The 13988-nt window shown below is 40.8% G+C and overlaps 1 protein-coding gene across 1 annotated transcript in view; it reads left to right on the top strand.

Moving 5' to 3' along the window:
• Positions 1 to 506: 506 nt before the first annotated feature.
• The window catches only part of LOC132870289 (NACHT, LRR and PYD domains-containing protein 12-like), an 81141-nt gene continuing 67659 nt past the window's right edge, over positions 507 to 13988 (top strand). The window contains exons 1-6 of the mRNA XM_060903923.1: positions 507 to 642; positions 7405 to 7458; positions 7614 to 7755; positions 11811 to 11927; positions 12251 to 12367; positions 12717 to 12833. Of these exons, the coding sequence (XP_060759906.1) occupies positions 7703 to 7755; positions 11811 to 11927; positions 12251 to 12367; positions 12717 to 12833 (404 nt within the window). The 5' untranslated portion in view covers positions 507 to 642; positions 7405 to 7458; positions 7614 to 7702. The remainder of the gene's footprint in view (positions 643 to 7404; positions 7459 to 7613; positions 7756 to 11810; positions 11928 to 12250; positions 12368 to 12716; positions 12834 to 13988) is intronic.

Consider the following 13988-nt stretch of genomic DNA (forward strand, 5'->3'; position numbering starts at 1 on the left):
AGGAGAGTGTTTGACAATGCCCCTGAGGGAAAGGAGATTGGAGAACTGCTACTGGCAGCTAAACAAGGAGGGAGACAAGCGGTGGAATATACCCTCGAGTTCTGCATGTTGGCTGTGGGAGTGGGGGGAATGAGGCTGCATTTTGCCAGGGCCTCAGTGTGGAAGTACTCACCGAGCTGGCATGTCAGGATGATGAATAATATGATGTCATAATGTGATAATCAAGATAAAATGTGAAATCTTTCTCAGCCGCTTTCTTTTGTCTTTTCACAAACAGATTTTATGTGAGATTATTATTATTAATGACAGCACTTTTATTCTATTTCTTGGTAATTAAAGTGGACTGGACTTGCAGTGTAACTTCAGAACAACAAAACGTCAAGAGTCTCCCTGAACGAGTAAACATTTCAATTTCACTGTTTGCTTTTTCAATTTAAAATTCATCTCAAAGAGCCGAATCAAAGAGTCGATTCATTCCCTGAACGACACATCACTCGGAGTGAATCAGTTCTTCTGAAGTGACTGTTTCTCTTTCAGCTGAGACGCCGTTTTGTTGCTGTTGGGAGAAAATAATAATAAAAACTCCAACTCCAGGCGGAACCGGTGAGATTAATGAAGCCCAGCATGGAGTGCTGAGTAAAAGTGAGTGCTGTGTTGGAGAGAAATGTGGTTGTATTTGACTGAGCTCGTGTAAAAACAGCAGTAAAACTGCGGAACTGAAATCACCTGAGAAGGTGTTTAATGGTTAAATACAGGTGCAATGTCCTGCATCAGTGACCAGTGTTTTCTCATAAGGAGTGTCTTTAGGCTGCTTTCTTCCCTCTGCATGTTTTTCAAGCGCATGTTGTTTTCACTGTGTCTGTTGTGTAAATTTCAGCATTTCCATTTAAAGGGACTGACTGCAAAGGCATCTGAAATTTTATATATATGTATGTATGTGTGAATGGAATTTTCCTATGTCTCCCAAGAGCAGTATCATGCGGAAGAAATTTGATCATTTTGAGGTGCTGAAGGTTGTTTTTTTTCCTCATGATAAAGAGTTTTGCTGAACTGTGGTGTGACCGGTTCGACCTGTCTGGGTTTTAGAAAACCTGTGTGGACATGAAGTTACTCAGGATTACACCCACTGATAGGAATGCAGATCTAACCAGTGAACATTATAGTTATAGGGACTGTATGTATAAAGACAGTATTCAGATCTTTACAAAGGATTTGCAAACAGACGCCACAGGTTCTGCAGTCGCTGTGCCCAGTTACCAGGTGGAAATTAGTCCGAGAACTTCTGATGGTTTGAGTGTCTGTATGATGAAATTGTTTGCCATAATGTTGGCATTAGAATGGACTGAACAGGTAAACTGCAGAAATATATTAATCTGTAATGATTCCGTGTCAGGGCGGCACGGTGGTGTAGTGGTTAGCACTGTCGCCTCACAGCAAGAAGGTCCTGGGTTCGAGCCCCAGGGCTGGCGAGGGCCTTTCTGTGTGGAGTTTGCATGTTCTCCCCGTGTCCGCGTGGGTTTCCTCCGGGTGCTCCGGTTTCCCCCACAGTCCAAAGACATGCAGGTTAGGTTAACTGGTGACTCTAAATTGACCGTAGGTGTGAATGTGAGTGTGAATGGTTGTGTGTCTGTGTGTCAGCCCTGTGATGACCTGGCGACTTGTCCAGGGTGTACCCCGCCTTTCGCCCATAGTCAGCTGGGATAGGCTCCAGCTTGCCTGCGACCCTGTAGAAGGATAAAGCGGCTAGAGATAATGAGATGAGATGAGATTCCGTGTCAGCACTTAGGAGCATGAAGACAGCTTCAACTAGAAATCAAGATCTGCTTTATGAAATCTTGTTTACCAGTTCAAGAATGGTTAATCAGGGGAAAAATATCACATTCATTTGGGTCCCAGCACATTCAGGCATCCAGGGGAACGAGAGAGTGGACAAACTCACAAAAGAAGCAGTCAAAAAAGAAACTGTTGAAGCGAGCATCAAATTATCAAAATCAGAGGGAAAAGCATAGTGTGGAGAACATACCTGTCAACTTTGAGGTTTGAAAAAAAGGGATATTTCCCAGATTTTTAACTCAAAATAAGTGAAAATTTCAGAAAGTCATACCCTTCACCAAAAGTGGGTGTGTAGTTGAATTGGGGGGGGGGGGGGGGGGGATTTTCTATCTAGTATTTGTGATTTCCTGTACTCTGGTGCATGTTGGTGATAGCCAAGACCCAAACTCAATATGCTTATGGTTTATAGAGTGCATTTGTGAATAAACTATACATTTATTTTTATTTACTTTCAGTGGTACCAGTTATTTCCCAAATTAAGGGCTAAAATATGTATGTTAAAATAAGAAAGGTCATTATATAACCAGTCAATAAATTCAATTCCATTGCAATTTATTATGGTTTTGCCATAGTCATGGCCTCGGAACACTAGATAGATAGATAGATAGATAGATAGATAGATAGATAGATAGAGAGTAATATAAGACATTAAACCAAGAGTGATTTAAAATGGGTAAGTTTCAGATAGAAAATAAAATAGACAATGAGTGGATAAAACAGTTAATACACCAATTAGTTTACACTAGGCTATTTATGAGGTCTTAGCCAGGACATACTTAATGTAAACATGTGTAGCTTACCTTTGATTATTTGGGAGGCTTTCGTTTTCCCCATGGAACATTTCTTTGCGATGGAAGAGTCTGGGAACATTCCAGCCACGCATCATCAAAGAAAGAGGGGCTAATGTTTTTCTTAGCTATTAGCATCGCCATCTTCACCTCAGACCTATTCAGTGTTGCCAGATACTGTTGACGTTTTCCAGCCCAAAATATGTTCAAAACCCTCCAACATGCACTTGAAACCACCCAACTTGGGTGGGAAACTGCCCAATCTGGCAACACTGGACCTAATCACTTGTTCAGCCTCGCCTCCGGACGTAGTTCTGTAATTACTGATGCCTGAGAGGGCGGGGACGTGAATTCATGGCCCGACTTCCTGCTGTAAACTCCTGTCAGAGGCGCGTCATGAATTCTGGACCTACCGACTTTTTTATATTGTGAAAATACGGGACTTTTATATAATGTGAAAATATGGGATTTTTCGGGAAAATAAAAAAAACAGGAAGACAGCGGGAAATAAGTCAAAATAAGGGATTTCCCGGGAAAAACGGGAGGGTTGACAGTAGGGCTGCACAATTAATCAAATTTAATCGAAAATCGCGATTTTGCCTGCCACCATTAAATTAAATGAAAATCGCGATTTATTTCCATTTAAAATGCGAGCTCTGCTGCATATCTGATCAAGCATTTTTTGACCAGTACTCTGCCAAACCATTAGGGGGCGAACCGACGCATGTAAGGTTTCATTACTCTGCCTAAGTAAGCAAGCAAGCCAAGTGCGCAGAGCTTCAGTGCAGCGGTATCCAGTGTTGCCAGATTGGGCGGTTTTAAGTGCATTTTGGCGGATTTGAACATATTTTGGGCTGGAAAACATCAGCAGTGTCTGGCAACACTGGCGGTATCTTCTTCAAGGGGTGATCGCGTGAGAGTAGGTAACAGATTGAGTGTATTTAGCACTGGAGGCAATGTTGTGACCTGCCTTCGCTCATGTTTAAAGGGATAGTTCGGGATTTTTGACATGAATCTGTATGGCATCCCCATCAATAGTGTCGTGCAAACACACTGACTTACCCCTGACAGCATCCTGTGAGTCCAGTTCTTGTCCAGTTTTGGTCCAGACGAAAGTAGTCCGGCAAGTTTGTTGGGGTCACGAAAGTAAAACGTTTTTCGTCTCAAAACAGTATGTGTTCAAAAGAGTGATATATTTGCATCACAAAACTGTTGCCAAATAAAAAGTCAGACCTCGAAATCGCTTGGCACTATTTTCTCTCCCTCGGTATCACTGCGCGCTGTCATGTTGACATCTGCGCAGGAATCAACACCTTTCCCATTGTTTGGCAGTGATTAGGAGTTCAGATCAGCGGCGCTAACAAGCTAATTTGAGAGCAAGAACAGCGACAAATTTATCACCTTCTATAACCTATACAATAATATATTTGTGAAAATGGTGCGCACTTGCGACTATCCAGGCTGTAGCAACAAAGATGTGGCTGAATCTCCGCACACATTTCACTGTCGTAGTCAGACATGTTGTCGCTAACTTTGCTAGCAGTAAACAATGTAGTGATGTGTCGGTCGCGAACGATCCGGTTCAAAGAGCCGGCTCTTTGAAGTGAATGACGGGAGCCGGCTCTTCGGTGGGAGCCAAGTTGGGGAGCCGAATTAGTTTTTTGTCCTTAGGTGCCTCAGAGAGAGAGAGAGAGAGAGTTCAGCTTAGCTGAAGGATGATTGTCTATTTGACAACCATGATCATTGTTTTATTGCCGTGAATTCCTAAAGCTCATGATATAAATTGTCGCTCATAAATTGACAGGTTCGGTCGGCAACCGCCTTGGCATGGCCAGATTGATCTGTGGTATACAACGAGACAGCAGTCATTATAACAGGAGCATATTTGCTGTTCCAGCGGCTTCTCATTACTGGTGGAGCAGAGTGCGGCACTTTTTTCTCTTTTTACATGCGCTCAAGGTGCCACATATTTTGTTGCACATTGTTCTGTGTTTGTTAAAATAATTTCCAACTTTGCTTCATAGTTTCTTAGGCCTGATTTATACTTCATAATTTATTTTGTGGCATTTTGTTCAAGGTCGAGTGTGAAATAAAGCCATAAAGGATAAACAGTTGATGTCTTCTGTGTATTTTATATTGGTAATATAACACAGTTTTGCATTATGTTTGTGAGAAAATAATTTATTAATTGGTAAGTAAGTTTTATTTCTATAGCTAGACACTGCTATACTTTACAAAGCTTTACAATGGCTACAAAAACTAAAAAATAAAATGGAAAACATCCTTTTGATAAAATATAAATAATAATGTAATTAATTAACTAGTTAATTGCAGCAATTAAATGAAAAATAAAATCTCAGGAGCCGTTTGGGAGCCGAAAGAGCCGGCTCCTTATAGTAAGAAGAGCCAAAAGAGCCGGCTCCCGAAAAAGAGCCGAAATTCCCATCACTAAAACAATGAATGAAACAGCCGTGGCTGTCACCTGGCGGCAGCGCGCAGTGATAAGAAGGGAGAGAAAATAGTGCCAAGCGATTTCGAGGTCTGACTTTTTATTTGGCAACGGTTTTGTGATGCAAATATATCACTCTTTTGAACACATACTGTTTTGAGACGAAAAACGTTTTACTTTCGTGACCCCAACAAACTTGCCGGACTACTTTCGTCTGGACCAAAACTGGACAAGAACTGGACTCACAGGATGCTGTCAGGGGTAAGTCAGTGTGTTTGCACGACACTATTGATGGGGATGCCATACAGATTCATGTCAAAAATCCCGAACTATCCTTTTAAAGCCAGAGCATGTTGATAGGCTGGTCTTTCTAGCTAAAAACTTGTAGGCCTCAGTATAATGTTATGTAATTGTTGCAATTGAGTTTTCACTTCCTTCATCCTTTGGTAATTTCTTGGATAAATTTCATTTATTTGTCATTTGGAAATCAGAATTTCTCTTTTAAATTTCATTCTGCACTGAAAGCTGTTCATATTGTTTGTTTGAATATAGTGAAATAAAATTTAAGTGATTTCCCTAACATCAAGAATAATTGTGATTAATAATCGTGATTACAATTTTGATCAAGATAATCGTGATTATCATTTTTTTCCATAATCGTGCAGCCCTAGTTGACAGGTATGGTGGAGAAAGGGAAATCAACAGTGGTAACAGCTATAGGATAACGGGGGGAAAAAAAGGGAGACATTTGCACTCAATCCAAAACAAAGTATGTTCAGAAGATCAAACCAGAAAGAGCAAATGTTTGTTTACTTTTTATGACTGGTTCTTTTTGCACATACAGTGATCTCATGCGTTCAGTGTGACCGATAAACTCTCGTGGAGTTGTGACTGTCAGCCAGTTCAGACTTTCAGACTTTAAACCAACTTTTGATATTGTGGATGCTGCACTCCCCTGGGTCTTTTGTTTACTTGCGCAATGCCGGAGGAAAAGAAAGAGAGGGAAACGTGCTGAAGTTCTGTCCTGCTCATGACAGAGAATCAGGAAGTCTCCTCTGACCAGCATCCTGCTCGCTAATGTTCAGTCTTTGGACAACAGACTGGATGAGCTGCATGCATGGATTAAACACCAGAGGGACATCAGAAACTGCTGTGCTTTGGCGTTCACAGAGATGTGGCTGGAGCCCTGCGTTCCCGACTGTGCAGTCACACCGGAGGGTTTCACTGTTTACGGGAGGGGTGTGTGATTTATGATTAATTCTTCAAGGGCCACAGAAGTTTGCATCTTAGCAAAGCATTGAACTGAACTAGTTCCATGAAACAAAAGATGAATATATCTTTTCTCTGTTACTGCTTTTGTATTCTTGTTTCTTTCTCTGTAAGATCAAAACATTAGGGGTATAACTCCATGCTCACTATCATGGAGTCGAGCCCATGCGTTCTAAGGCGAAGATAGCTAAGCGCTAGCTAGAATGATTTAGTTATCTGTCCAGCAAAATGACATCCTCTAACCTTGCTCTATCTTGCAGTTGCACTCACTCAGCAGGCTTTCCTTTTCTTTTACACTTGTGGGAGAGTCGAGTCCACCATGTTTGCCCATTCTGACTTGTTTTGGTTAAAAGTAGAATCGTAAAACGCGGGATGCTTTTTATCTCGGCAAAACGTTTACACACAGGATACACGTGGTGTGTGTGTGTGTGCGCAGCAGTGAAACATCTCGAAACTCCAACAGCAATAGAAATAGAATGTTTTACCCAGAATTCAACTTTGCAGTCAGAACCTTTAACTGATGTGGATTTTTTTACACACCAGATTCTCTGTGTTCTTGGCCATGCTGATGCCAAACAAATTGAGGAAACGTAACCCAAGGAGCTGCTGACTCTGGGTTATTATCGGTTTGTTCCTGTGTCTTTCAGGGAGACCGTGAGCTGGACTAGTGAATAGAGTAAAGTCTGCCTCAGAAAACAAGATTCCACGTCTCAGCATTTTCAGCACAACTGACAAAATATATTTAGTATCACGGTCCATGTGATCCCTCAGTAAAAACAGATCATGGATCATTCACGGTGTAAAACAGGCATATCACACAGCCCTACTTTAGGCTCACAGAACTCATCTCTGTTCAGTGCAACTGACTTCAGACTGACTGACTTCTGGATCAGAATTTATTCAAACTAAAACCCATTTAATGCTGGTAAAGAGAAAGTAGTATTAGACTTAAAGTAGCCCTTCTATTAACTACAGATGATTTTAGTCGCCTCCTGCTTCAGCTTTTTTAGTGAAGCCATCACAGCTGACCTGCTTGGACTTCAAACTGTGTCTCCTCCTTTCCAGCAGAGGTCTCAATCCCCTGATTACTGAGCTGGTCACCTCACCTCCTGTCTGGAGGTACACACACGTCTTGTGCATAATCATTAAAACGACTCTTACTCTGAATCCTCCTGCTTCTTAATTTTGGAGTCTTTCGCATGTGCAGTTCATTAGATGTGAAATTTATTTTTCTCCAGTTTTAACAGCATGTTTGTTTTTTTTCTGATTTTTAGGAGTGTAATTCATTCACTCCAAGAGATCAGTGTCTTCAGGAATCAGCAGTGAGTCCATGAGCCGTGTGTCCATACACTAATATTCAAAAATGGAGAGCTGTGATCTGGACACAGATAATGTGACCCCACCCTCAGAAAAGCGGTAAGCTGCCATGTTCTAATATTTTAGTCATTAACTGTTCATAGCTGAAATATGGAGTGAGGATATCTGAAAAGATAAACTTAATTTATACTGAGAATGAAAAGTTAAGTCACCACTTGAAAATTGCCAGATTCTGTTCATTGTTAGTAAAATTATGTTCTTATAAAATTAAAAATGCAGTCGTATGAGACAATACACTAAAGCCACGATACGAATCATATCCCAATATAGGCTTCACAGTACCAGACTGATGAGACGGTGCTGACACAAAACATTACATTTTAAAGTGTAATACATTTATTTTGGGGCGGCACGGTGGTGTAGTGGTTAGTGCTGTCACCTCACAGCAAGAAGGTCCGGGCTCGAGCCCCGTGGCCGGCGAGGGCCTTTCTGTGTGGAGTTTGCATGTTCTCCTCGTGTCCGCGTGGGTTTCCTCTGGGTGCTCTGGTTTCCCCCACAGTCCAAAGACATGCAGGTTAGGTTAACTGGTGACTCTAAATTGACCGTAGGTGTGAATGTGAGTGTGAATGGTTGTCTGTGTCTATGTGTCAGCCCTGTGATGACCTGGCGACTTGTCCAGGGTGTACCCCGCCTTTCGCCCGTAGTCAGCTGGGATAGGCTCCAGCTTGCCTGCGACCCTGTAGAACAGGATAAAGCGGCTAGAGATAATGAAATGAGACATTTATTTTGATTTGTAAAGGCAGCAAATCAAACCACTGCGATATCAATACAGTCGGGGTGTTAAACTCAGATCCTGTGTCAAATCCAGGCGTTTATTTTAACCTGCATTTCAGACACGGGCGATTGCTCTAAGACAACAAGGGAGGCTCAGCCTCCTCTAAAAATGATGAACATCGTGTAGGATGAATTGCGCTAGGCTTATGTTATAGCCGACCTTATAACATTGCTATTTCAGATCCAGAATCATAGAAATATATGTGCTCAACACAACTACAGTGCGAAATCATTCCGTTATAACTTTCCCCAGTTCGCCTAATGTTTGCGTGAGTTTTTCCCCCTCGTGACAGCGCGATGCAGCCCAGCCTCAGTGGACTTCAATGGCATTTGGGAGCTATGCGCTTGTCAATCTCAAAATGCAAGACGATTATTGGACAAATACTGCGAAAACGCCCGCCCACGGAGTCTCACGGACTCCCAGCCTCAGTGGATTTCAATGGCATTTGGGAGCTATGCGCTTGTCAATCTCAAAATGCAAGACGGTTATTGGACAAATACTGCGAAAATGCCCGCCCACGGACTCTGAGCCTCACAGTGGGAGGGACATGGCAGTTTCCGCGAGGAGACTGGTGATTGGTGAGAGCGGCCGGATATTTTCTTTGATTGACAGCTCGTTTCAACTATAGACAGGCAGCGGTGAATCTCAGTTCAGTCCCATGCGGATTCGCAAGTGCTGTGGTGTATTGTAAGAGATCAGTTTACATTTCGATTTCATTCATTACATAGGGTTTCTACCAGCTTTTTTAGTTTGTATATATTTTCATTGTAAATAAAGTGTAAATGTAGTGTTGTCAAGTTTGCTATCTTAGTTCCAGAAATTTCGTTTATTTGAGTGACTGAACTTGAACTTGAGGGGGCTAGTCAGCTAGCAAGAAAGCTGCGCACGGATGCCAAGCATTGCTGATTTAATTTCGGCGAAGCCATTTGCCAGTCTTCTTTTCGAGGAAAAAATTAAAATTAAAGAGGGGTAGACCAACGCCTCAAATTGACTTGGTGAAAAAGGTAGGGAATAATACTTGTTCCTTTCAGCTCTCCTGGTACGAGAAAGTGAATTGGCTAACAGCAAGTGACCCACATCAACAACAGTAAATAGGCTACTTTAGTAATATGTCATGGATGGACCAAAAATATAGAATCTATTTAAAATGTTAATGCTGAGTATATTATATTGGAATATATATTTTTCTGGATATGAATTAAACACAGCTACAATTTGGAAAACATTTTTAAACAAAAACACAGCCGAGAACATTTCACACTACAGACCTGGATTAAAAGTGAAGGGTTATCAAAATTGTCAATAAAACATTTCTCAGTCAAAATAAGTAAAATATAGGGAAAGTGTCATTGAATGAAATGTGCGGCACCCAGCTCTATGTTTGGCTCCCCAAGGTCAGTGCTTTCCAGAACACTCTGCTGTTACTGCTGAGGTTCCTGACAAAGAGCTGCTTTCAATAATGATCATTTTTTAAACAACATGTCACAATTTTAAAATATAAAATGTTAAAATATACCCCCCCCCAACACCACCATCATGTATATTGGACAGTAGGCTAATGGGCCAAAAGAACCTGTTATTTCACAGTTTGTGACCCTGCCAACAATCCGCCAGATCAGAGGCAAGAGTATGGGCAAAATTTATGTGTTTTCTTTTTTCTTTTAAAATCTGGAAATATCGTAACTGACCAGCCTCCCCTGTTTGAAAGACTACCAGCCGCCACTGATTTCAGACCGTGGTCAATCTAGCTGTGATAGAAACTGGAGTGCACGTATGTATATACAGTGGTTTACTGTAACTACCTTCAGATGGCTCCACTACAGATCTGCTGTGAATTCTGGATAGTGTCAAAATGTTAAAGGAGAACTGAAGTCATTTTTTAACTTGCTTTATTTCTTAATTAACGTGTTATTCAGTTACGTTTTCAGTTTTAGTAACCTTATATCATGACTCTTATTGGCAACTAATTGCAATAAAATATTATATTTATCGGCCTATTCGGTTTTTAGCCATGTTGAATTTAGTTCGTTTGGTCCACGGCAGGCGTCGCTTATCCACGTGATCTTCACGAGACTTGTGCAAGACTTCAAAATGTGACGTGTCAGCCAGGTGTCAGTGCAGCCATTTTGAAAACTGTTTTCCAAATGAAATATTGCACAAAAATGCATTTAAATGATCACTGTCTACTTTTTTCAAACTTTCCTGATTGCTATCAAAACAAACAAAACTTCCAGCTTGATTACATCAGCATTCAAAAGAGGGCGCTGGTGTCTTTTGACAACATTGGCAGATGTTGCCCTGTGTCCAAAATCACTCCCTACTCACTATATAGGGCACTATATAGTGGGGATGCCATTTTGTAGTAGTAATTCCCTATATAGGGAGTAGTGAACAAGTGAGCGATTTCAGACACAGGGTTGGTCACTTTGACTTCCGCTGTATGTTTTACTTACGTCCTACGATGTCTCGCACAGGTCTCAACGAATCTCATTTATGGCCATTGCTTTGACATATGGACTGATATATTACAGAGCATATTTCAAACACTCTTAACTTGCTATAGCAGCGACAATATAGCTATCAAAAATGAATTCCTATATTTAATAAAATGAGAAATGGCATTTTGATTCTATATATTTGCCTTAAGTTCTCCTTTAAGCAGTCGTGTTCTCCAGACTGTTTCAGTTTTATTGTTTCCAAGTACATGCGGGCTGAATGAAACGAGGCTGTGGGCCTGGAGTTTGACCCCATGTGCCATAACACTTCCTTCTGATGAGCTTCACTTTCTGGACTGTTCAGTCAGCGTGCTTTGAGGCAGTTCGGTTTCCACTCTATAACTCTGTGCTCTGTGAGCTACGACCTTTGGTGCTGCCACCTAGTGTGTAAGAACAGAAAAAGAAGAAGAAACCTTTATTTGTCACATGCACACTTCAAGCGCAGTGAAATTCATCCTCTGCATTTAATCTGAAGCAGTGAACACGCGCACACACCCAGAGCAGTGGGCAGCCACACTACAGCGCCTGGAGAGCAGTTAGGGGTTAGGTACCTTGCTCAAGGGCACTTCAGCCCAAGGCCACCCCATGTTAACCAAACTGCGTGTCTTTGAACTGTGGGGGACCCCGGAGCACCCGAAGGAAACCCATGCAGACATGGGGAGAACAAGCAATGCCGGTGGTGTCAGAGGTAGAGCACAAAAAGAATATTAAACAGAAATAACACAATACATGAAATGAGCAGCAAATTCATCTCTCCCAGTATTTTGTATTGTGATATTTGAGAAAATTAAATTGTCTCATGCCTCCTCTATAATGTTGTACAGTAAACTCCAGATGAAGAGATCAAACTCACCAGAACCCAGCTGTGTCTCCATGAAGAGTGATCGGTCTATGGATCCTCCTTGGAGGTTTAACAGTGGAAACCCCTCATCTGTCCACAGGTAACATACCATAATTCTCATCGTTAAAGTCACTGCAGAGAGAAAGACTGTGTTGCACATTCCTTTATCCAGTCCAGATCATCATCAGCATTTTGATATTTATCACTTTGTGATACTTTAATTAGGTACTAATGCTGCTATAATACTTTCACTAAACATTTGCGTTCAGTGTTTCACAGTGTCACATACAGGATAAGGCAGAAAGTGCATCTGGATGTGACACTAAGTCAGAGTAATTGCTAACGAGATAATTAAAGCGACCAGTAATTAATAATAACCAGTGTAAATGGTGTATATAAAGGACTGTCTATAATGTTGTACAGTAAACTCCAGATGAAGAGATCAGACTCACCAGAACCCAGCTGTGTCTCCATGAAGAGTGATGGGTCTATGGATCCTCCTTTGAATTTTAACAGTGGAATCCCCTTATCTGTCCACAGGTAGCATCCCATAATTCTCATCGTTAAAGTCACTGTAGAGAGAAAGACTGTGTTACACATTCCTTTATCCAGTCCAGATCATCATCAGCATTTTGATATTTATCAGTTTTTGATACTTTAATTAGGTCCTAATGCTGCTACAATACTTTCACTAAACATTTTAGAGTAATTAATATCAATAACTGCACAGTTCAGTGTTTCACAGTGTCACATACAGGATAAGGCAGAAAGTGCATCTGGATGTGACAAGTCAGAGTAATTGCTAACGAGATAATTAAAATAACTAGTAATAATTAATAATAACTAGTGCAAATGGAGAATATAAAGGAGTGTCTATAATGTTGTACAGTAAACTCCAGATGAAGAGATCAGACTCACCAGAACCCAGCTGTGTCTCCATGAAGAGTGATGGGTCTATGGATCCTCCTTTGAACTTTAACAGTGGAAACCCCTCATCCGTCCACAGGTAACATCCCATAATTCTCATAGTTAGTCAGTTAAAGGCTGTGCTACACTGTCATTAGCAGCTATTTTTGATTCAATATTCGAGTGTCTCTCATTCAACTGTACAGTTTTTTCAACAATGTTTTTATTCATTTTCAACACATTACAAAATAAGGTACAAAAACCAGCGTACAATGCGAACACTATAATATAACAGATGTCTTCCTCCGACCCCAGATAAGCCACCCTCCCCCCAAACTCAAACACACTTATTCTCTCTCTTGTTTAATTAAAAAGAAGTCATATCACGTTAGTACAGGGTAAAAATTAAAATAATAATAATAGAGAAGCAAAAATAAAACAAAATATCAAATCAAATGGATGGTACCTTAGCAGAAAATAAACGTAACAGCACTACATCAAGATCTCAGCCTCAAACATCTTCCGGGGTCTACCATAATGGTATAGATTAGTTTAGGTTCTCTGGCTGTAGGTGCTCTTCTATGTCTTCATTTTTAATAAAGTCACTGAATGGTTTCCATATCCCTTCATACATGTTCAGTTGTTTTTTTTTTTGAAAAGTGTTATTCTCTCCATTGGCATGCATTGTGCCATACACTTAATCCAAGCTCCTATTGTGGGTGCTGTTTCTTTCTTCCAGTTCAGTGCAATCAGGCACTTTGCCTGTAGTTTAGCAAAATTAATAACTGTGTACTCTCTATCTCTCAGATTAAGATCTGCTGGATACAGGTGTAACAAAATCATTGTGAGGTTTAATGAAATGTTTACAGATAAAATGGTTGTGATTTTATCCATCACCTCCTTCCAAAATTTTCTGATCTTGTCACACTCCCAAATATAATGTATAAATGTCCCTTCAGCCTCGCTACACTTAAAACACGTATTAGGTATATTGCTATTGTATCTGTGTAGCTTAACGGGGGTAAGTTTGCATTAGCCAGTTGTATTGAAGTAACTTTAAATTAGTGTTGGCTGTTTGTGTCTGTGGCTCCTTGCAGGCTTTGATTCAGTAATTAATAGAAATATCTGTTTTTAATTCTGCCTTCCATGTATTGAGTTTAAACGTTGATGTCTCATTAGAACCAGATGCAAGCCAGTTATATATGAGTGAAATCCAGCCTTTTGTACGCTTGTTAGTAACAATTTCCTCTAGAGG

The sequence above is a fragment of the Neoarius graeffei genome, chromosome 22, assembly GCF_027579695.1.
Source record: "Neoarius graeffei isolate fNeoGra1 chromosome 22, fNeoGra1.pri, whole genome shotgun sequence".
NCBI classification, from domain to species: domain Eukaryota; kingdom Metazoa; phylum Chordata; class Actinopteri; order Siluriformes; family Ariidae; genus Neoarius; species Neoarius graeffei.